General features: G+C 57.3%; 1 protein-coding gene across 2 annotated transcripts in view; it reads right to left on the minus strand.

Moving 5' to 3' along the window:
• Positions 1–20,786, minus strand: part of KIRREL3 (kirre like nephrin family adhesion molecule 3) — a gene marked incomplete at its 5' end in the record, with an annotated part of 539,825 nt that overhangs the window by 20,966 nt on the left and 498,073 nt on the right. For both annotated transcript variants that reach the window (XM_079930152.1, XM_079930151.1), the window contains 3 exons: positions 4,708–4,813; positions 10,977–11,127; positions 19,839–19,996. In XM_079930152.1, coding sequence (XP_079786278.1) covers positions 4,708–4,813; positions 10,977–11,127; positions 19,839–19,996 — 415 coding nt within the window. The remainder of the gene's footprint in view (positions 1–4,707; positions 4,814–10,976; positions 11,128–19,838; positions 19,997–20,786) is intronic.

A 20,786-nucleotide genomic window follows, 5' to 3' on the forward strand; every position in this document is an offset into this window, starting at 1 on the left:
CCTGGGCCACATTGGAAAAGAAGGAAGCCAAATCCATGACCGAAGAGGCCCAGGTCTAATGGTGTGTGCCCACACACGCGTGCACTCCTGCACACACACGCACTCCTGTACACACGCGTGGGGCTCTGGAAGCTTGATTTCCAGACAAGGCGAGAAGCTGATGGAGAGGTGTGAGCAGTGGTCCTGACTGCTCCCTCCCCAGCTCGGTCAGCTCTCTCCGCCCCCCTGTCCTGATTCCTGTCCCTGGGGGCGGGGCGGGGGGCGGTCCCCTCATGGTGTCCCTCTGTCTCTGAAAGTCCTTTCAGCCTGCCCCATGGTACTTGCTCTGTTTCCTGCCCAGCCTCTGCCTCCCACCCAGGCTCCGCCCCTCAGAGGCCTGGGCTCCATCAGCACTGGTTTGATGGGGGCGGGGGAGGGGGGATGGGAAGACAGCTGTGCTGACTTCTTTGCTGGGCCAATTGGCTGATCTGTGTCTTGGACCCGGCTCAGGGGCGGTGATCACTGCGTTGGACCGGTAGCTGGGCAGCCTGCTACCTGTGGGGCAGTGCGGCCGGGGTGGGGGGGGGGGGTGTGCCTGTGTGCGTGAGGCTGGGGTTTCCTTACAGATGCCTTAGGAGAGAGAGTTCAGAGCTTCCCCTGGTTTACTCCTGTTGCGGATAAGACTTTTTTAAAATCACAGAACTTCCGACCAGGCTCTTTCTACTGTGGCTCAGGCCTGTTTTGGGGTGCATGTCTTTACCAGAGCTGGGCAGGTACCTTGGCCCTGTAGTCGTTACCCTGGGGCCACAGTCCCCTGTAACCACATTCCTGGAGCCTTTCCTGGGGCCACAGAGGCCCGTCTCCTGCCCTTCCTGCCCTTCCCTCCACCGGCCCCCACTCAGCCTGCCCGTCTGGCCGGAGGCTGCCCGTCTCCCGGCACAGCAGGGAGCATCAGGCTGGCACCATGCGGTTATTATCTCAAATTAACATGGGGTCGTTATTCAGAAGACAATTAATAATAACAATTATAGTTTAACAACAGAGCGAACCATAGCTCCCCGAGAGCCGAAGGAGCTTCCCAACAAACTATTATGAATTATTCATGAACCATTTCAATCTCTAACTTTAATTTAATGACCAGAATTAATAGTCAGGTACAGCTCCCGCCTGGGGTGGCTGAGTTCAGTCCCAGACACACGGTCGGGGGTCGGTGTCCAGCCCCTACTCCATCTACCCTGCTGCAGTGAAGATTTAGGCGGTGGGATGCTGGGGGGTGGGGCAGGCAGCTGGCTGGGCTGGGGGGAGGCAGGTGAGCCCCTCCTGCCCTGCCCGGACCCCTGCTCTTGCCTGCCCACAGCTCCAGATGCTGGGGCAGGGGTGGGCTTGGCCCCAGCGAGCAGGCTCTGCTGGGCAGTCCTCTTCCATTATTGGGGGGTTCCTGGGGCAAAGGGGGCTTTCTCCCCACCTGTCTGGGTCCTCTCATAGTGTAAGAAGGGCGAAAGCTCCGCCACTGGGGCCCTGAGGATCTCAGAGCTGCTGGGGCATCCTCAGGCCCGGAGCCCAGTGGTCCAGGCCACACGGGTCTCCTCTTCCCCAGAGCAGGCTGGCCTGCCCTCTCAGAGCCAAAGAAGGGAGACTTCAGGGATGCTGGATGGCTGTGTGGCTGCGGCTCTCAGCCCCCAGGGCCCGTCTCCACCTTGGAGGTGAAGGGGGGGCAGAAGGAAGTCTTATGCCGTCTTCTCCCAGGGCCACAGGAGGCCAGCTGTGGGGCAGAGCCTTGGGGGGCGCCCCACAGTGCCCTGCTCACATCCCACTCAGCTAGTCTTTCTCTTCCCCATGTTTACTCCCCTCCCACACCAGAAAGTCCCTCGTAGGCATCCCTTCCAGAAGCTCAAACCACTCACTGAAGCAGCTGGTCACACGACCAGGGGTGAGCCGGGATGCAAGTCCCGCCCGCTCCCGTCTCCCCTCCCATCTCTCTTCACTTTTCCAGCTTCACTTTTCCAGTGAAGCTTTCCAGCTTCACTTCCAGCTTCACTTCCTCCTTCAGCTTCACTTCCTCCTTCTCCTCTTTCCTCCTGTCCCTTCCCTCTCCCACCACCCACCTACGCCCCTGCTGCCACTGCTGCTGTCACTGCCTCGAGACGGGCGTCAGATTAAACCTTTCCCAATCAATGTCTAATTTGGCGAGAGCGAATGTAAGAGGATTCATTATTTATATCACACAATCGGGAGGCTGGTGTGTCAAGGCTGACAGGCTGTTCTCAATAGCCCTGCCTTTCACTCTGGGCGGTGGGACCCGCCCTGTCACCTGCCCGGGTGGGGTGGCCCTCAAAGCCTCAGAGGGGAGCAGAGAGGCCGGAAGAGATGCGCTTCAGGTGCGTGTGGGCCTGTTCTGCTCGCCCCGGGGCCGCTGGTCCAGTGGGGCAGCCGAAGTGACTGCTGAGTCCAGCTGGATGGGCTCCCCTGCCCCCCCCCCAGGGCCCCTTGCTGGGTGCTGGGGTGGACGAGGGCGTATCTCTAATTTCCAAGATTACAGCCTCTTATGCGGAACAGGAGGAAGCAATAAGACCAAAGGAAGTTAAGAAACAAAGACCCCTTAGTCTTGTCAAAGTCAGTTGGGAAAAATCGATGCGCCTACGTGCCAAGATCTGCTCAAGGCTTTTCCTCTCGGATCCCAACACCACGTCTAGAAGGACCATCTGCCTGCTGGGTGAGCCCTTCCCCAGGCCAAGGGGCTGAGCCAGTTGGGGGTGGGCACAGACGTCTGCCTCCGCTTGCCATGGCCCCTGCACCCCCTTCCTCCCGGGCCACCCCAGCTCTCCCACATTTTTCTGGAGGCCAGAAGGGCTCCCTGAGAGCCTCTGGAGTCCTGGAGGGAGCCTGATTCGCACCAAAGCCTTTTTGGGGCCTATGGCTAATCGGAAGCTCAGGAGGAAAGGTGGCAAGTAAGGATAGGTGCATATCTGCAGGGGGCCTGCCTGAACCCCTGGCTCCTCCTCTGTGTGTGATGAGCTGACCCAGGCTCTGAGCTGCAGGGAAGGATGCGGATGGAGGGGAACCACAGGTGCCCAGAGCCTGGGGAAACCCGCACGTCCTGGCTCATTCACTTTTTAGTTTGGAAGCTAAATATAACTTTGTAGTTATAGAAAAGTCACCAGAATGGCCCAAGTACCTGCCATATTCCCTTCACCTAGATCCACCTGTTGTTAGTATCTTGCCACATTTGCTTTCTGATGACCTCTCCATACGTAGATTTATACCTTATTATTGTCAACGATGTGAGGGTGAATGTGGGTGTGCCTGCCCGGGGGGGGGTCAGTGGGAGAGAAGGCCTGCCCAGGGAAACTGGCGTTAGAGGTCTTTTCTGGGCAGATGGTGCCGGTGTTTAGTGCTTGCGAGCAGAGAGCAGACAACAGAGAGAAGCCCACCTGTGGATGGAGCCCAGGTCTTGCAGGTGCAGGGTGGAAGCTCAGAAAAAAACAGAGACTCTTTGTGCATCTCCTTCTGCACCTTTGTCACTTGTCCCAGTCAAACCAGACCTGCCCCCTGGACCTAAGGGGCTGTAGGACTCCAGGGTGCCTGAAGGTCGTCTGCCCTTTCTCCTGCCTCTAGCCCAGTGACTGGTGAAATCGACAGGACGGATGGGTTTTCCTCCCATCCTTTATCTCAAGGATAAAGACTCTGAGCCTTTCCTGGGTTTCCGGTTCCAGCGTTAATTATCTGCACTGCAGGGGCACCACCTATGTCCAGCCTGAATCTCTGGCTGCCCCTCTGGCCCATTTCCTCGAGTTCTGCCCTCTGGGGCCGCACTGCCTCTCGTCTCCCCTGTCCTCCACTCCCACTGGCAGGCTTGTTTCCTAGTCTGGGACCATTCCTGGCACTGGCTCATGCTGGGGCTTCATAGCCCATCTCGACAGTGGAGGCGACACCAGGCTCTTCCATCAGGTGTGGGCTGGGGGAAGGGACGGGGCAGAGTGAGGGCTATGGTGAGTTGCACAGATGCCTCAAGGAGGGGAGTGTCTGAGTCAGACCCCGGAGCACCTCTGAGGCCGCTCTGTGTCTGGAAGTCTTGGGTGGTGATGGTGCCCGGGCAGGAGGGTGCCCAGAGAGGGCTGCTCTACGTGTTTACGGAGTCTGCGAGCTAATGTCCTGGAGCGCCGAGTGCGTGCCACACAAGTGCTCCACTGAGAGCTGTTAGGTGACCGAACTGCGGGCCCGCCTTCAAGAAGCTCAGTCCACAGGGAAAGACAGGCGTGCGCAAAGAAGTGACGCTTTTATCAGTGTGGTGAGCAAAGGCTGCACAGGGGCGGCGGGTATGATGGATTCCGGGTACCCGCCGCTCAGGGCTGGCTGCCCCGGAGACCCGACGCCCCCAGGAGAACGGTTTGGTGAGCACAGGACTAGAATCCAGATGCTGATTGATCATGCTCGTTCTCCTGGCTGTTTCAGCTTTTTTTTCCCTGAGCCTCTTTCCCTCCTTTCAGAAATAAGGGGTAAACAAGCTGTTCAAACAGAAGGAGTGAAATCTTCTGCCTCAGAGGAGGGGAGTGTGTGCTCATGAAGGAAAGGAGAAGTCCACCTGGCCAGGGGTGAACGGGTGTGCTGAGCACACCCACAGTGGACCAGGCACCGTGCAGGCACCGACCAGGACCACAGGTGATGCCCCTGTGACAAGGAGGGGTGTGCAGGGCGCCACGGTCTGGGCCTCCCCAGCAGGGCTCTTACCTGTACTGGGTGACGGCGGGGTTGGCCTTTGCAGAGCAGTGAAACGTGACCACGTTGTCCTCCAGCACTGGCTGTGGCTCCACCGACAGGTTGACAAGCGGGGGGTCTGCAGAGAGAAAGGGGTGTCCTTGCAGACGGGGAGCTGCGTTCACGGTTTGGGGGCTGAATCCCCGGGAGAACATGAGGGTAAAGGCCAGTGATTCCACCACCTGGGACTCTCAGAGCAGCCACTCCCCTGGGGGTCCCCAGAAAGTTGGGGGCCTTGGCAGGGGGCTCCCTGCCTCCCTGGAAGTGCCGGATTTCAGGCCGTCTGGCGGTGGGGTCAGGGCTCCCGCTGTGGATTCAAGGCCGGTGTTTAAACGAACGGTCAGCCAGGAAGCAGGGCTGCCTGGGCCTCAGAGCATACTGTCCACCTTCCAGCTTTGGGAGTACTAACCACTGCAGAAAGGAGAGGTGGGAAGAGGGGCTGCAGAGGCCAGAGGGGGATGTGGACACTAAGCCCCTTTAAATACTAACTTTCTGTCTCTGAAGTATCTGTTTCGTGTCTCTTTGTGTAAAGGTTCTGGTGCATCTGTTGCCTTGAAAGTGGCATTTACACCCTTTCATCAGCCTAATCATCTCTGCTGAGTGCTGACTGGTGTCACCCAGCCCTCAGCTCCCCAGGCCTGGCTCGTCTTTCTCACTCAACATGACGAGAAGCCCAGCTCTGAAGTGCGAAATGGTCGGAGGTAGCGGAGACAGAAGTCAGAGAGGGGGAGAGAGACGGGGAGACACAGGGACACACAGATCCGTGCCGAAGAGAGGGGGGGGACAGGCAGAGAGATGCCTACATAGGAGAGACATGGAGATGAGGGAGGGAGAGAGAGAGACATAGAGAGAGGGAGACATACACAGAGAGAGAGAGACACAGAGAGAGGGAGAGAGAGAGAAAGTGCAGAGGCAGACTAAGAAAAAGAGGCAGAAACCCAGAGAAGCAGAGAACAGAGATGGACAGGTTCAGAGAGAGACTGACATGTACACAGAGACACACAATCAGACAAAAAATTTAGACTTAAGGCAGAAAGACCAAGGGAGACTAAACAGATGGAGACAGAAAATGATAGGGTGCTGGGGAGAAAGACCAAACAAAATAATGAGAAACTGAGAAAAGAGGGAGAAACAGACGCGGAGTGACCTAGAGATGGGAACAAGAGGAGGAGGGATCGACAGCAGAGATAAGAGGCGGGGAATCAGCCCAGAGAGAGGCCCCAAGGCGGCCTGGCCCTCCTGAGCTCCAGGGAAGCAGCCTCGGGACCTGTTCTAAAAGCTGGGCATCCTCGAGCTCCTGGGCACGCGCCCAGGCCCCAGCACCCCAGGCATCTGCGCTTCAGGGGAGGGGCGATGACAGCCAGTGCCTGCCCTTCTTCCTTGTCGGGTCCTGGAGGTCCGGCTGGAGTTCGGCTCCAGGCTGAGTGAAGAGGACAGCTTGGTCCCTGCGTCCTAGCCAGGCCCCGCGGCCACGTCTTCTAGCCCGACCTCACCAGTAAGCACGGCAATGTGCTGGAAGGGCATGAGAACTTTCCAGGGGTTCAGCCCATTTTCAGAAAAAGAAGTGAGGAGGTCGGTTTCTCAGAGACCATCGAGAAAATGCTGACCCCTTGCGTGCATGTGAAGGGCACCACCGGGGGAGCGAGACCCCAGCCGCCTGGCCCAGCTCCTGGCTGAGACGGCAGGATGGTCCCCGAGCCCCTCAGAGAGTCATCTGTGCAGTCGCCCAGCCGTGGACGGAGCTCACCCACCCCGGAGTTGGGATCCTTTGGCCACTCGGCCTCCCTGTGCCCTGCTGGTGCTCAAGCTGCCAGTGCTGGGGCACCGGGCCCAGGGAGATGACCCACAGGGGCTGTGCTGGGGTCTGCAGACAGCTTGTTAAGACACGGGAGAGAACGTTGGTTCCTGAGCAGCAGGTGGAGACTGAGCTGGGGCTGTTCTCCCCACATTATCCCCGGGTTCTGGTTGGGGACCACGAGCTTCTGCTACTGGAACAGCTGGCTTGTCTGCCTTTTTCTGGAGAGTTAATTACCGGGGAAGTACTTCAGTGATCTCAATCTTGGTTTCTAAAGCGTAATTCCAGTGGTCCCAAAGATGTGTGGCCAGGACTCTCCGTGACAGCTCTCCCCACACCTCCCAGGAGAGCTGCACCCCCAGAACCCTACAGCCTCTCTCCGGCTTCTGCCCGTCACCCTGATGCCGGCCCACCCAGCCGAGGACCACCGGCTTCCAGGGCTAGTTCAATGGCCTCTAGAAACCCGCCACAGAACTTGCGGGGTAGTTCCAGGAGGTCTGCCCTCACCTGGATGTGCTTTATAAAGTGATGAGGCTTTGGTGGCAGGGAGATGGGGCGCACACCTGATGGAGGACCCCCTTCGGGCTGCCTGCTCCCCTCCTCCACCACAGAGCTGCCCTTCTCAGTTTATCCTGTGAGCACCCCTCTCCTGCAGCTTCCCTACCTCTCTGCAACATGCTCGGTACCCCAGCGAACAGGCCCTGGGAAGCTTCCACACTTGCCAGTCTCACCTGTGCTTCCACCCGAGGCCCAGAGGTGCCCGTGCTCGTCTCTCCACCCCTCTCCTCTGCACGCGCAGGATGTGAATTCTCAGTAGTCTACCGGGCTCCAGAGGTATAAATAGTTTATGTCATATCCAACTATTAAACACGATTTTAATCCCATTTGTGATGTCAGCTGAATAACTTGCAGGGGGCAGCTTTGATGTAGCTGGTGGAACTGAGATCGCATTGAACAGATGTCACAGCTGAGAGTCTTTTAGTGTTTCCATCAGCAACCTGCCCGTGTGTGTGTGTGTGTGTGTGTGTGTGTGTGTGTGTGTGTGTATGTGTGTGTGTGTGTTTTCAGGGGAAGTATTACATCGAGGAGGGGGTGAGAAACTCCGTGATTCAGTGATTGTACAGCACATCCATTTGCAACTTGGCAGCTGTACGCAGAGTCCAGATGTAGCAAGGCTTTGGGGGTGTTAAGCTTTCTCTCCCATTACTCAATCTGGGGGCTTTGTCTTCCGTTGGGTAACATCTAAAGACCAAGGGAAACAAACAACAAATGTGTTTTTGCTGAGTTTCGTTGCTTCTTGGTTGACTGAGAAAATGAGCAGGTTTGGAAAGGCAGCTCTGATCCAGCCCGTGGTGTCCACAGTGAACAGCTGGATGCTTACTGGATGAACAAAGGGATACGCGGGGGCAGGGGGAGAGCAGGAGGGAGGGCGTGGCGAGAGCGTGCTCTCTTGCTCGGCAGGCGCACGCAGACACCTTCAGGAGAGGGGACAAATGGATGCAGACCTCCCCCTGTTGGGGCTGGGGGCATCGGGGAGGGGCAGCTGCACCCCCAGGACTGTGCACGGTAACAGCAGCTGACAGGTGCCGGGCGCTGTGCTAGGCTCACCACCCGAATGGTTTAATGTAATCCTCGCAGCCAGCAGGTGAGCCAAGCGCTGCTACCTCCACGCACAGATGAGGAAACCGAGGCACAAGGAGGTCAAATGACCAGGTCGGCATCACTCAGTAAGTGGCAGAGCCAGAATTCAAACCAGGAAGGATGCTATGGGTTTAACCACGACGCTAGACTGCCTTGGACGGGGCCCACCTAGGAAACCGGGCACCTGGGTTCTCAACCTCAGCCCGACCTCATTCCCGATGCCTCCCCCCTCAGGTGGCTGAGTTGTTCCTGGAAAGAAGGCCAGCAAAGTCCAGAGACCTGGCAAGGCCGGCGACCTCCTCCCGTGCAGACTGTCATCTGCGTGCCCTGGTAAATTGATCATCTCATTAGAGTGTGTTTAGAGGAATGTGTTTTAGTAGTTGGTGGGCTGTTGTCATGATGATGACTTTCTTGTTGACAGAAGAGGTTCTGCTGTGTGACGGATAGCGGACTGGAGGAAGCAGGAACACCCCTTGCCCTGGGTCTCTCCTGCCAGGGCCCAGGAGCCGCCCAGGTGGTTCTTTTGTGAGGGTTCCGTGGCTGGCATAGGTCTCCTGACCAGCTGGGGGGTTGGTGGGCGAAGGAGGGAGGCGCTGCACAGTGGCCATGACTGGCAGCCTGTTATAGGAGGCTTGGATGTCTGTGTCTCCCACCCTCATTCCTCTCAGATTTGGCTTGTATCTTGAGAGAGCTCTGATTCACGGTCAATCTCAGGGCGAAAAGAGAACTCGGATGTCATTCGATCAGATCAGACAAGGAACGGGCATGTCTGCGGTGAGGTGTCCAGCTTAGGCCCGCATGGCTCGTGGGTGGTGGAGCCTCTCTGGATGTGGACCACTCCATCCTCCAGCATCTCGCTTCCTTTCTGTAGCTGGGCCTGCTGCTAGATGCCACGCCTGCTGCATGGAGGAAGCAGGCGGCTGTGGACAGCCAAGGCCTGGACTGGGGTTGGGGAGGGAGGCATCCCTCTCAGCGTGACCCTGAACTTACATGACCCTCAGAGCGAGGGCCTCCCTCCCATCGCCCTGGTCCTAGACCTGGCCAGAGTCCTCTGCCTGGTACAGGTGGGGGTGGGGGGGTGTTAACAGCTGGTCAAAATGGCAAATACAAAACCTTCTCCAAGGCCTCAGCTGTTGTGTCTAGGTGTCCGGAGCAAGCCCATGTGAGGGTTTCAACAGTTTCTTCCGCCCTCTGGAACCTAAAGGTCACCTGCCAGGATTCCAGACACTGGGAGAAGTCTGCTCTCTGGCTCCCAAGGCGGGCCCTGGAAGCCCCAGGACATGGCCCCTGCAGACCCCAGATCCCTGGAGAGCCACGTGGAGCACAGAATGCAGACACTTAGATGAGCCAGGGCTGTTGGGAGGTGTTTCTAGGTGGATTTGAATTAAAATGAGTAAAATGGCAAGGAAGAAACAAATGCCAACCTACAGCTCTGGGCTTGTCCTTCAGAGACTCCAACCAAAGCCACCAGCTCATGGTGGCCTCATGCTCTGTGGCAGGGAGGGGGGTTTAAGAGAAGAAGAGTCGACTTCCGGGGGCTGACACTTCCAACCTAAGTCAGTCCAGTATGGAGAGCAAAGCTGCTGGGGCCCTGTGTTGAGCTCACCTTTGTTCGCGGAGGCCGACGGGTACCGCAGAGAGATTTTAGACCTTCAGGGGTCTCCTTTAGGGACTTTGGGAATGCAATGCTGGAGGAGATTTAAAGTGTCACTGTTCATGCTCGTCGTAATAACTGACCCTGGCTGAGGGCTCCTGGTGTGGACGTCTACAAGAAGAGTTCCCAGCGTGGGCTCTGGAGAGCTGGATGCCCACCTCAGAAACCCGTGCGGCCTGGGGGCCCTCGGTTTCCCAGATAGGGACCGCAGTCGTACCCTGGTCCGGGAAGATCCCACATGCCGCGGAGCAACTAAGCCCGTGCGCCACAACTACTGAGCCTGCGCTCTAGAGTCTGCGAGCCACAACTACTGAACCCGCGAGCCACAACTACTGAGCCCACGAGCCACAACTACTGAAGCCCGTGTGCGTAGAGCCCGTGCTCCGCAACAAGAGAAGTCACTGCAATGAGAAGCCCACGCAGCACAACGAAGAGTAGCCCCCGCTCGCTGCAACTAGAGAAAGCCGGCGCGCGGCAATGAAGACCCAATGCAGCCAAAAAGAAATAAATAAAAAGATTACATGAGATAATACGGGCAAAGTACGAGCTGACTGAGCGATGATTCCTCTTCCTCTTCCTCTTCTCTCCCTGACCGACGCTGCCAAGACAGGGCCTGGTGCCGTGCCTCCACTCTGGAGCCCTGGGTGCCCCTTCTGCTCCCAGCACCTCTGCTCTGGCTTCCTCTCCAAGGGAGGGTGTGAGGCCGCCCGGCTGGGCTGGCACTGCCACGGCTGACCACCCTATTTGTCGGTGTGGAAGTTCTACCTCCTACAGGTATGGAAATGGGGCTTCAACTTGTCGCTTGTAAAGGACCCTCATCGGTGATGTTTTCTTTTGTTTGTTTGTTTGTTTTTTGGCCGCGCTGCGTGGCAGGCGGAATCTTAGTTTCCTGACCAGGGATCGATCCCGTGCCCCCTGCAGTGGAAGCGCGGAGTCTTAATCACTGGCTCGCCAGCAAAGTCCCCAGTGATGTTTTTAAGAAGATTGTCACCCTCATCTCTGACAGGAAGAAGGACAAGATGGTCCTTTGGGTGCCCCTGGGGTTGACTGACCCAGGTCCTGTCTCCAGCCCTCCTGCAGGGGTATGGCTCTGGCCTGGCTGCCTCCCCCCACCCGTGCTCCGGGCAGGGGTGGGGCTGGGTCAGTACTCACGCTGGATGTCGATGGTGACCGAGGTCTCCTTTCCTCCGGGGATGGCTTTGTTGGTGGCTCGGCACACGATGCTCTGCCCGTTCTCCACGTCGCCGGGGGAGATGAAGAGGGTACTCACAATGCTCTCACGCTTGCCGTCGCGAAGCAAGGTCTGCGGGGGGAGAGAAGCCCCTTGTCACTTGTCACTCAGCTGGGGTGGCCTGGGTGGGTCACGTGCCAGTCTTGGAGAGGAGGAGGGAGCCCTGTGGATGGAGGTGGGTCAGCTCAGCACACCCAGGGGAGCCCGTCTCCATGCAGAGCCAGGGGTTACCGTTGGCTCCCTGGCCCAGATGCGTGCTGGGCTTCGGCTGGAACAAGGAACTGGAAAGTTTTCCAGCATGTGTGAAAATCAGCCTGGACTTGCCCACCCTGACACATAAAAGAAGCCAGGCTGGGCCTGACGGAAACCAGCTTCTATGTAGAAATGAACTTGTGACTATTCTGCCTCTGGCCTGGGGGTGTCTCTGGGTCTGCAGGAAGCTCTGAGATGGGGGGCTACATGCAGGTGCTGTGGCCCCTGGGGATGCCGCAGGCTGTAGAAGGGGGTGCAGTTTGGGGGGTGGGGGTAAGGGCGGGGCTGGGAGGGATGTGGGCAGAATCAACGCACACTGACCATTTCATTACTTTACCTGTACAAACCCTTTCAATGTTTCAATCGTTTCACTTCCTGACCTCATTAGAGCTCGGACCAAGCCACAGGCGGGACAGATGCCATCGTCTTTCATTTGACAGGTGAGAAAACAGGTGTGATCAAGAGAGGCTACGGAGCTTGACCAAACTCACTTCAAGTTGGTGATAATATAAGTAAGAGGGTCTTGGAGTGAGTTGAATAGTATCCCCCCAATTCATCTTCACCCAGAACCTCAGACTGTGACCTTATTTGGAAATAGGGCCTTCACAACTTGGTTAAGTAACTAGTAATTAGTTAAGGATCTTGAGACAAGATCAACCTGGATGTAGAGTGGGCCCCAAATCGAGTGACTGGTGTCCTTGTAAGAGGAGGAAAAGACACAGGGAGAAACAAGGAAGGGGGCCATGGCGAGAAGGAGGCAGAGATTGGAATGATGATGTCACAAGCCAAGGAAAGCCAGGAGCCACCAGGACCTGGAAGAGGCAGGAAGCCAGGAGCCCCCAGGAGCTGGAAGAGGCAGGAAGATCCTCCCTCTGGGGCCTTTGGAGGAAGCACAGCCCTGCCCACACCTTGATTTTTCGCCTCTACAAGTGTGAGACAACACATTTTGGTTGTTTGAAGAACCAAGTTGTGGTACTTGGTTACCGTGGCCCTAGAAACTAACGCAAGCCTAAAGGTCTCCTGTCTTCCCCGTGACCACGAGGTCATTCCTCACAGCTGCTGTTTCCCATCATTGCCGCTACCCCCTCCCTCCTCTGAGCCCCCTTCCAGCTACTTCCGCAGCCGTTTACTGCCCCGAACCCTGAGCTCCCTGGTGGCCCACGAAGGTGGGTGCATACTGGGGAGGTGCAGTGTGCAGGAGGGTCACTTCAGGGGACAAGGTGGGGAGACTGGACTTGCTCAGTACACCCCAGGAAGGAACTTGATCCTGCAGCAGGGGGTGCCGGATGCAGTCTTACTTTGCCATGACTGGAGCCAAGGAATAGATGGACAGACTCTACTTCCTCAAAACCTCCCTGAAAATAACCATGACATCCTCTCTAATCCTCACAGGACCCTGGAAGGAAGGGAGCCTTGTCTCCTAAATAACGGAAGAGAAAACTGAGTTCAGAGTGAGTCAGGAACTTGCTGGGCAGGGCTGGGATTTGCACTTGAGAATGGTGAGCCCTGAGCCCATGACCCTCCCACTGCAGCTTCCTGAGGACCTGGAAGCCGGGTGGTGTGATCCCCACTTAAAGGTGGGAACAGTTAGATAATTAAGTAGCTTCCGAGTTTAGCAGTGACATGCAGGCGGCTGGACCCTGCCTCTAGGTCCTCAGTTCAGTACCCTCCAACACTAGGAGAACAGGACGGGAGCTTCGGTCCAGAACGGCGCGTCCTGCTGTAGACAAAGCCAGACTCAGATGCCAGAGAGATCTGCAGAGCAGGGCAGTAGTCCCGGCCTGTTTCTCCTCTGCTGTAGAACGGCCTGGGCGCAGGCCTGTTCCCGTCCATATTCTCTCCTGGGACGTGGGGTGATGGTCTCAGCCCTGGGCAGAGGGATCTTGGAGAGGGGCTGGGGGAGGGTGCTACGGTCAGTCCCAGGAGCCGGTGGGGTAAGGGTCTTGAGCTCAGCCTCAGGGCCAGGGCGCTAACCTGGAGGCCGGCCCCCGGGGGTAGGGCTTGGCGCGCGGGCGGTGTAGCCCCGCCCAGCCGGAGCAGGGAGCTGCGGCCGCACCAACGTAACCTGCTGGCTCCGGCTCTGCTGACCTCCCGCGTCTATAAATAACCAAGCGATAATCAACAATTTCCTGGATGAAAAGAAGACCTCGGGGCTGGGGTTGAGGAGGGAGGGAGATCGTATTGTTCTTCCCCCTCTCTTTTTCTTTACTTTTTCGTGGTGCTAACGAGGGGCATTTACATAAATTTTACTCTGCAGGCACCCCTCAGGTTGATCTACTTGAGGGGTGCAGGGCCGGTGGGAGGGGAGCCGGGGGCCGAGCTAATTAGGCCCCTGACTGCTGCCCGCTCCCCGCACCCAGGGCGCTCCTCGCCCAGAATGATGATTAATGACATATTTACTGTGTCCGGGCGTGTGCTTTTCTGGGAAATAAAAATTCTGGTTCAAGTTGTTTGTTCCGCCTAATTAGAGAAGGGGAGATGTGTTCATTAAACCGGGGGAGAGCTCAGCGCCCGCTCCCCACGGGCCGCTTGGGGGTGTGAAGGCGAGGCCACAACGCGTTCCTGGGGAGGGAGCCGAGCGCAGGGCGAAGAGGGGGCCTTGGTCTTCTCACCCTGGTTTTCCTCCTTCCCTCGTTCTTTCCTTCTGCATCTCCTCACCTCTCCTTTCTTTCTCTTTTCTTTTCCATCATTCCTCTCTTATAAACCTCCACTGTTCTCACATGCAAATGAAACCCTGGGACTTTGTGGCCTCCAGGTCCAGGCCAGGTGGACACTCTCTCATTTGCTGATTCTTGTCACTTCCCCGTCCTCCCTGCCCCTTCCCTCCCCTGAACTTGGCTCTGGAGACGCACCTCCAGGCCGCCACCTTCTGCTTGAGAAACGGTCGTAAGCACGCACTCAGCTTCAGGAGGGTAAGTGGGTTATTAGCGGTGAATCACTGTTTCTGGGGTCGCCACCTCCAAGGCCTGGGGCAGCGTTCCCTCCAGCTTGGTGGGCACTAGTGTGACCCTGATGGCCTCTCCTGCGGGTGCCACCTGTGTGTGCAGATGTGGACCAGGAGCGGGGCCTATATACCTCACCTGCACAGGGGTGAACATGCCAGGGCCTGTGTGCGTGTCCACCGGCCTCTGGTCCACTAACTGCTTCCAAAGAGCCTTCCTGACTGTCCCAGTGTCTGCGGGAGGCTTAGGGCTCATCTCTGGCCCCTGCCTGTGCTGTGCTGCTTCCTGTCTGTGCATCCAGCCCCCCTGTCCCACCCCTGCGGGCAGGCACTTGGCATTCAGTTGGCAGCGGTAGTGGGGGAGCTGGGCTGGCCAGGGGCAGACTGCACCCTGTGTGAGGTTATCCAGTGTGGGCAGCTGCCACCACTCTGCTCTTTCCAAAGCCCCTGGAGCCTCAGCTGGGCAGTGGAGAGCCAGGCTGAGCCCCAAGAGCTGGGAGGCCTCGTGAGCACAGTTGAGGGAGGATGGAGGTTTGGAGGGAATGCATTGGGTGGGTGGCCCAAACCTGGTGCTGAATATAGGATGTTCATTGATATGCAAACAGCCTGGAAAGGGCTTGAACCGGCCTGATTGCCTGGCAACAAGGCCTCCTCTCTTCTCCCTCCTCACTCACCTCGCCCACCTGCCATGTCCCTCAAGTTTTTTTAATCATCTCTTTGCCTCCCCTTCTTATAGCTGCCTGGGGACTCCATGGGTGCCTGTCATGTGGTTTGAATGAGGGCTGTCGGGGAAGGTGGAGGTTTGCACGGGGCCTTTTGCCCCAGACCCTGTGTCTTCAGGGACCAACCCCCAGTTTTGTTCCCTGGGGCCAGGAAGGATGCTCTTCACAGAGAAGGCCAGGGTGAGCGGCAGCTGCACACCGAGTAGAGACTCTTGGCCCCTAAGACGGACAGATGAGATGGGGGGTACTGGGGTGACTGGAGGGGAGAGATTGCAGAGCTGGGCTCCAGTGAGGGCCCAGCGTGGAACCTAATGAGGCTCATTGGTCCTGGGGGTGGGTGGGTGGCCCCTTGGGCAGGCAGCAGTCTGAAGCTGGAGGAAGCAGTGGGGTAGGGCTGGAGGGTAGGGGCTTCAAGGTAGAGATATACACGACTGTACATCCTAAGACCAAGCGACCCTGTTGTGCGCACCCGGGTCAAGGCCTCATCCCCCAATGTGGCTGCTGCTGGGGTAGTAGCAGATGGGGCAGGGATCTGGCTCCCATGGAAGACTTCTCTCTGGCCTCAGCCCAGACTGTCTCCTCTCCTCTTCCACAACCTGTCCTGCGTCCCCTGGTCTGCCTTCCCGATGAATGCCAGGTGGCCTCCATTCTGGTGCCAGGCCCGGAGAAGACGGCCTGAGGCTGGGTGTCCAGGAAGAGAGGACTTGGAGAGAGGCCCCGCCATCCTCTCCCCTGCTTCTGCAGCCAGACACCTGCTGGGAGCTGCGGGCCCTCACCCAAGCACCCGGGCCGCGAGGGCTCTGGCGGCCGTGGGTCCAGGGAGAGGCTCCACAGCCTGTGCTGCTGCATCCTCTTCCCGAGGATTCTCCCAGGGCGAGGGACTTAGCCATCCTCTGTGATGCCATCCTCAGTCCCACCAGCCCATCCTTCCCCTGCTGGCCACACGGTGGAGGAGCAAAATGAACACCCCACGAAACCTGGGCTGCTGTGTGACCTCTGGGGAGGGAGAACAGGGTGAGCCAGACGGGGCTCTGGGAGGAAGGGCCCAGTAATAACAGCGAACGTTTTACGAAGCCCTGACTCTACGCCAGGCACTTTACCCAGTGCTTTCAACGCATTATTCTCTCTACGTCTCAAAGCAATCCTAACAGGGGTCCGCAGTTATCATCCTCCCGTTTTGCAGATGGGGAAGCTGAGGCGGAGAGCTGAAGTTACCATAATATGTGATGGGGCTCAGGTCTGAACCAAGTTGGTAGGATCGTGGGGCCTGCTCTACTATGACACTGTCACACTCGCCCAGGAAATGTGGACGGCAGGGTGCACCATGGGGCCCTTGCGGATCAAGTGAGGGAAGGCAGTGATCCTAACAGCCTTGCTTCCCTCTGCCCGGCACTCTGCTCATTCAAGCCTCGCGACCAGCCTTTGAGGCAGGTGCCGTGGCTCCCATGGTAGAGATGGGGACTCTCAGGCACAGCAAGGTTAGGGAGCTTGCCCGTGGTCACAGAGCTAGAAGGAGGCAGAGCCTGGATTCAGGCTTCCCAGCCCCCTGGGTCCACGGGCTTAACCACCCACCATGTGGTAAATACTGAGGCTTCAGCTATGAGGGCTTTCAGGGCCGCCCTGTGGGATTTTTTTCTGTAGACGGTGGACCCTCCTTGACTTTGTGTACTCGTGTGTCCTCTCAACCTCTCTCTCTCCCTGTCTCTCTGTCTCTGTCTCTCTCTCAGATGCTCATGTCCCTGGCCCCTTCTCTTGCATAGCCTGTCTGGGGCTGCTCTGCCTTTGGGACTTCAGAAGTTCCTAGGTCAATGGCACATGCAGTCCTGGGGAAAGAGGGGGCAGCAGAGGGCTGGGCTCTGGCAGCCCCCAGAGCAGATGCCATATGAGTATGGCTGGAGGATCCAGCCTTCTCCGTGTCCCCCAAGTCACAGGTTATAGCTTGTCAGACCTGGCAGGTCCCTGCTATATGTGAATTGTGTCCGCCCCACCCCCGAACTCATATGGTGAAGCTCTGACCGCCAATGGCACATATTTGGACATAGGGCCTTTAAAGAGGTAGTTAAGGTTAAATGAGGTCATAAGGGTGGGGCCCTAATCCAATAGGACTGGAGTCCTTATGAGAAGAGGTAGAGACACCAGAGATCTCTCTCTCTCTCTCTCTCTCTCTGTCTCTGAACACGCAGAGGAAAGGCCATGTGAGGATACGGTGAGAAGACCGCTGTCTATAGGAAGCCAGGAAGAGAGGTCTCACCAGAAAGCAACCTCACTGGCACCTTGATCTTGGACTTCCAGCCTCCAGAACTGTGAGAAATGCATGTCTGTTGTTTAAGCCACTGGTCTGTAGTATTTTATTATGGCAGCCCAAACAGACTAATACAGAGTGTCTGATCCAGCCCCTTTGCTTTACACACAGGAGCCTGAGGCTCAGGGAGTGACTTTCCTGAAGTTACACAGTAGGGATGGATCCCAGGACCCTGGCTGGTGGTGCTATAGTTCCTGTCGTGGGCCGTGGGCCGGCGGGAGGGTGACAGGGTCGGGTGGGACAGAGGGTGGAGCGTGGCCTCCCTGCTCTGGTCTGCAGGGGCACGGGGCTGGGCTCTCGGAGGGGCCTTCCCCTCATGGACGAGGCCAACGTGCTGGGGGCAAGGTCCAGCAGTGACCCGGACCTTTCTCTTCCCCAGATGGGGGCATGTCCTCTGAGGGCAGAAATCTTGGCAGGGGCCAGGCCGGTCCAGCTTCAGGGAGGGACTGGACAGATGCCCAGACTGAAGGAGCAGCCCTTTCCTTCATCATCTGGGTGATCCATCCCTGTGTCATATTTTTGTATTTCCTAACACAGCAGGGTGGCTCCCGCTCCGGATGTGGGTGCGAGATTTCTCTCACAGTAAAGCAGCTTCCCCCTGGATGGACTCGTGCCCGAGGGAAGACATTTGTCCTGGGTCTGGCACCAGCTCTGGGTCGGGGGCAGGGGCCCAGGCCTCTATCTGCAGGTTTGGAGCTGATTCCTTGGCTGGGTTTTCGGCTTTGGACAGGAAGGACACTCCCTCAGAGGAGGGACGTCCTATCTCGTATCCGCCGTGGATGGTGGAGGCCGTGCTCATCTTTCCGGGGCCCAGGAAGTTGGTGCACTGGGAGTGGGCAGCAGGCCGTGCCCCTCCTGCTCTCTGAGGCCAAGGAGGGCCAAGGGGAAAGGAGAGCCACGGTTCTGGAGGCCTGGGCCTCCCGCCTCAGAGCCTGATCCAGTCTCTGAGCAGCTGCGCATGTGTCTGAGGCTGCCCGGAGAGGAGGAGTAGGCCCGCCGTTGGGAGGACCGTCATCAGGTGAGAAGGGCCGTCACTTCCCTCGTCTGTAGATCAGGGAGTCGGACCAGCCCTCCCCAAGGTCCCGTTCACCTTTAACGGCTCCGGGGTATGTCAGTGCCGCCTGGAACTCTACTCACAGCATCCTGGAGTGGAGTTTGGTGGGAGCTGTTTTAAAACGTGCCGAGGATTTTGTTTTTATTCAGGGTTGGTGAGGCTGACAGATCAGGAGAAGGTGGCCATTGAAAAGGTAGTTTGGGGAATTCCCTGGCGGTCCAGTGGTTAGGACTCCGGGCTTCACTGCCGAGGTTGTGGGTTCAGTCCCTGGTTGGGGAACTGAGATCCCACAAGCCATACGGCATGGCCAAAAAAGGAAAAAAGAAAAGGTAGTTTGTTACTCAGCTCCCTAGAGGAGGGGGCACACGACTCCACGTACAGCACTGGCCCCGCCAGGAGGCACCTGGTCAGTCAGGAGGCAGAGGGAGCGAGGGGAAAGCACGGGTGCAAGCCTTTACTGTGGTTTCTGTGGGAAAGAATGGACGAGGCAGGGTAAGCAGCTGAACAGGTCTAGGGTTGGAGGGTTAGAATAATTTCCGCGGGCTCTAGGCTATAGGGGTGGTCTCTGGTTACCTGGTATCCAGCTCTGCAGTGACTTAGGGTAGGGGGAGAGAGCCTGGGACCGCAAGAGCCTGATAGAGGAGGGGGTGAGGCTGTGGACCCAGGGTGCTTTGGTTTGCATAGTAGAGGCCTGTTCCCAGGTGTTTGCTCTCTAGGGATTAGCGAACCCTAGGAGGGACCGTCCCTCCTCAACTACAAGATGTCAAAGCATCATGAAATATAGAAAATAAAAACATGACAAATACAGGGGCCAGTTCAGGGCCCTTCCAGCTCCTGGCACCTTGTGTAAATTAGAGAAAAGCACCTCATCCGGTAGGTACAGCAGATGCAGGGCTTGGTAAGGGATTATGGGCTGGATTCAGCACCCCTCCCCCACCCCAAGCCAGGCACCTGGGACAGGAAGGAACCTAAAGAGCCTCACCTTGCAGCTCTGGGAGGGTGGGCAGATCGACTAATAGAAATACAGACATCAGTTAACTTTGAATTTCAGATAAACAGTGCATAATCTTTAGTATAAATATGGCCCATAGTGTGGCCCATGTAATATTTGGGACATACCTACACTGAAAAGTTATTTATTGTTTACCTGAGATTCACGTTTAACTGGACATCCTGTATTTTATCTGGCAACCCTCAGCCCTGGCCACCTGTGTCCCTGAGTCCTCTCCTCTGACCATACTCTATTCTTAGGGTGACCAAGCTCAGCGATTACCCCAGGAAAGAGAGAAAGTGGAGGAGAGACAGAAAAGGTCAGATAAATAGAGGCAGAGCACGAGAGAGAAAAAGAGAGACAAAGTGACAGTGCGCGCACGAGAGAAAAGACAGAGAGAGAGAGACAACGAGCCAGGAACAAAAGGTGACAGAAAATCATACAGGCAGAGCAAGAGCTGCAGAGAGATGGGGAGAGCCGGCCCCTCCTGCAGCCCCTCCCCTCCCTCCACCCCGCCTCACCTTGGAGTAGGTGGCTCCATTGATCACCTCTCCCTTCCTCAGCCAGATGATGGAGGCTGCAGGCTTGGCGTTGTCTGCATGGCAGGTGAGGTTGAGGGGGTCCCCGGCCCGCAGGCTGATGACAGGCCCCCCCAGGATGACGGGGTCGTCAGGTGGCACTGCGGGGAGAGGAGGGGAGAGGTCAGGCTGAGGGCGCCCCTCCCCTCGGGCAGGGCTGGGTGGACTTTATGGAGTTGATGACCAACAGTAATTATCATTCTTTAATAAAATGTATAATCCCCTTGTAGGATAACAATAACAGCAACAACAGCGGTAATCCTGACACAGGCATCGCGTGTTTATTTGCAGAGGACTCTCATGTCATCATTTCATCCCGCGTGCGGCAGCCCGTGAGGGGACAGGGCAGGTGTCATTAGCTATGATTTGCAGATCGGGAAGCACGGCACGGCTGCCTGGATTGCCTTTTTTTTTTTTTTTTTTGCGGTACGCGGGCCTCTCACTGCTGTGGCCTCTCCCGTTGCGGAGCACAGGCTCCAGATGCGCAGGCTCAGCGGCCATGGCTCACGGGCCCAGCCGCTCCGCGGCGTGCGGGATCTTCCCGGACCGGGGCACGAACCCGTGTCCCCTGCATCGGCAGGCGGACTCTCAACCACTGCGCCACCAGGGAAGCCCAGATCATTCTTTTTAACTTCTCTCTCCCTCTTTTAAAACAAAGCAATGTCACATCTGTCGTCTGATTTAGTCCTCACAACCATCTTGCGAGGTAAACATTATTATCCCAATTACACAGATCTGGAAACCGAGGCTCAGCAAGACCAAGTGACTTGCTCAAGGTCACACAGTGCATGAGTAGCAGAGCCAGGGCTGGAAGCAGGTCCCCTGACACTTGGAGCACCAGGCTGGTTGCTTCCCCTGCAGGGGACAGGTGACAGGCGACCTTTCAAGGCT

Source organism: Stenella coeruleoalba, assembly GCF_951394435.1.
Source record: "Stenella coeruleoalba genome assembly, chromosome: 8".
Taxonomy (NCBI): Eukaryota; Metazoa; Chordata; class Mammalia; order Artiodactyla; family Delphinidae; genus Stenella; species Stenella coeruleoalba.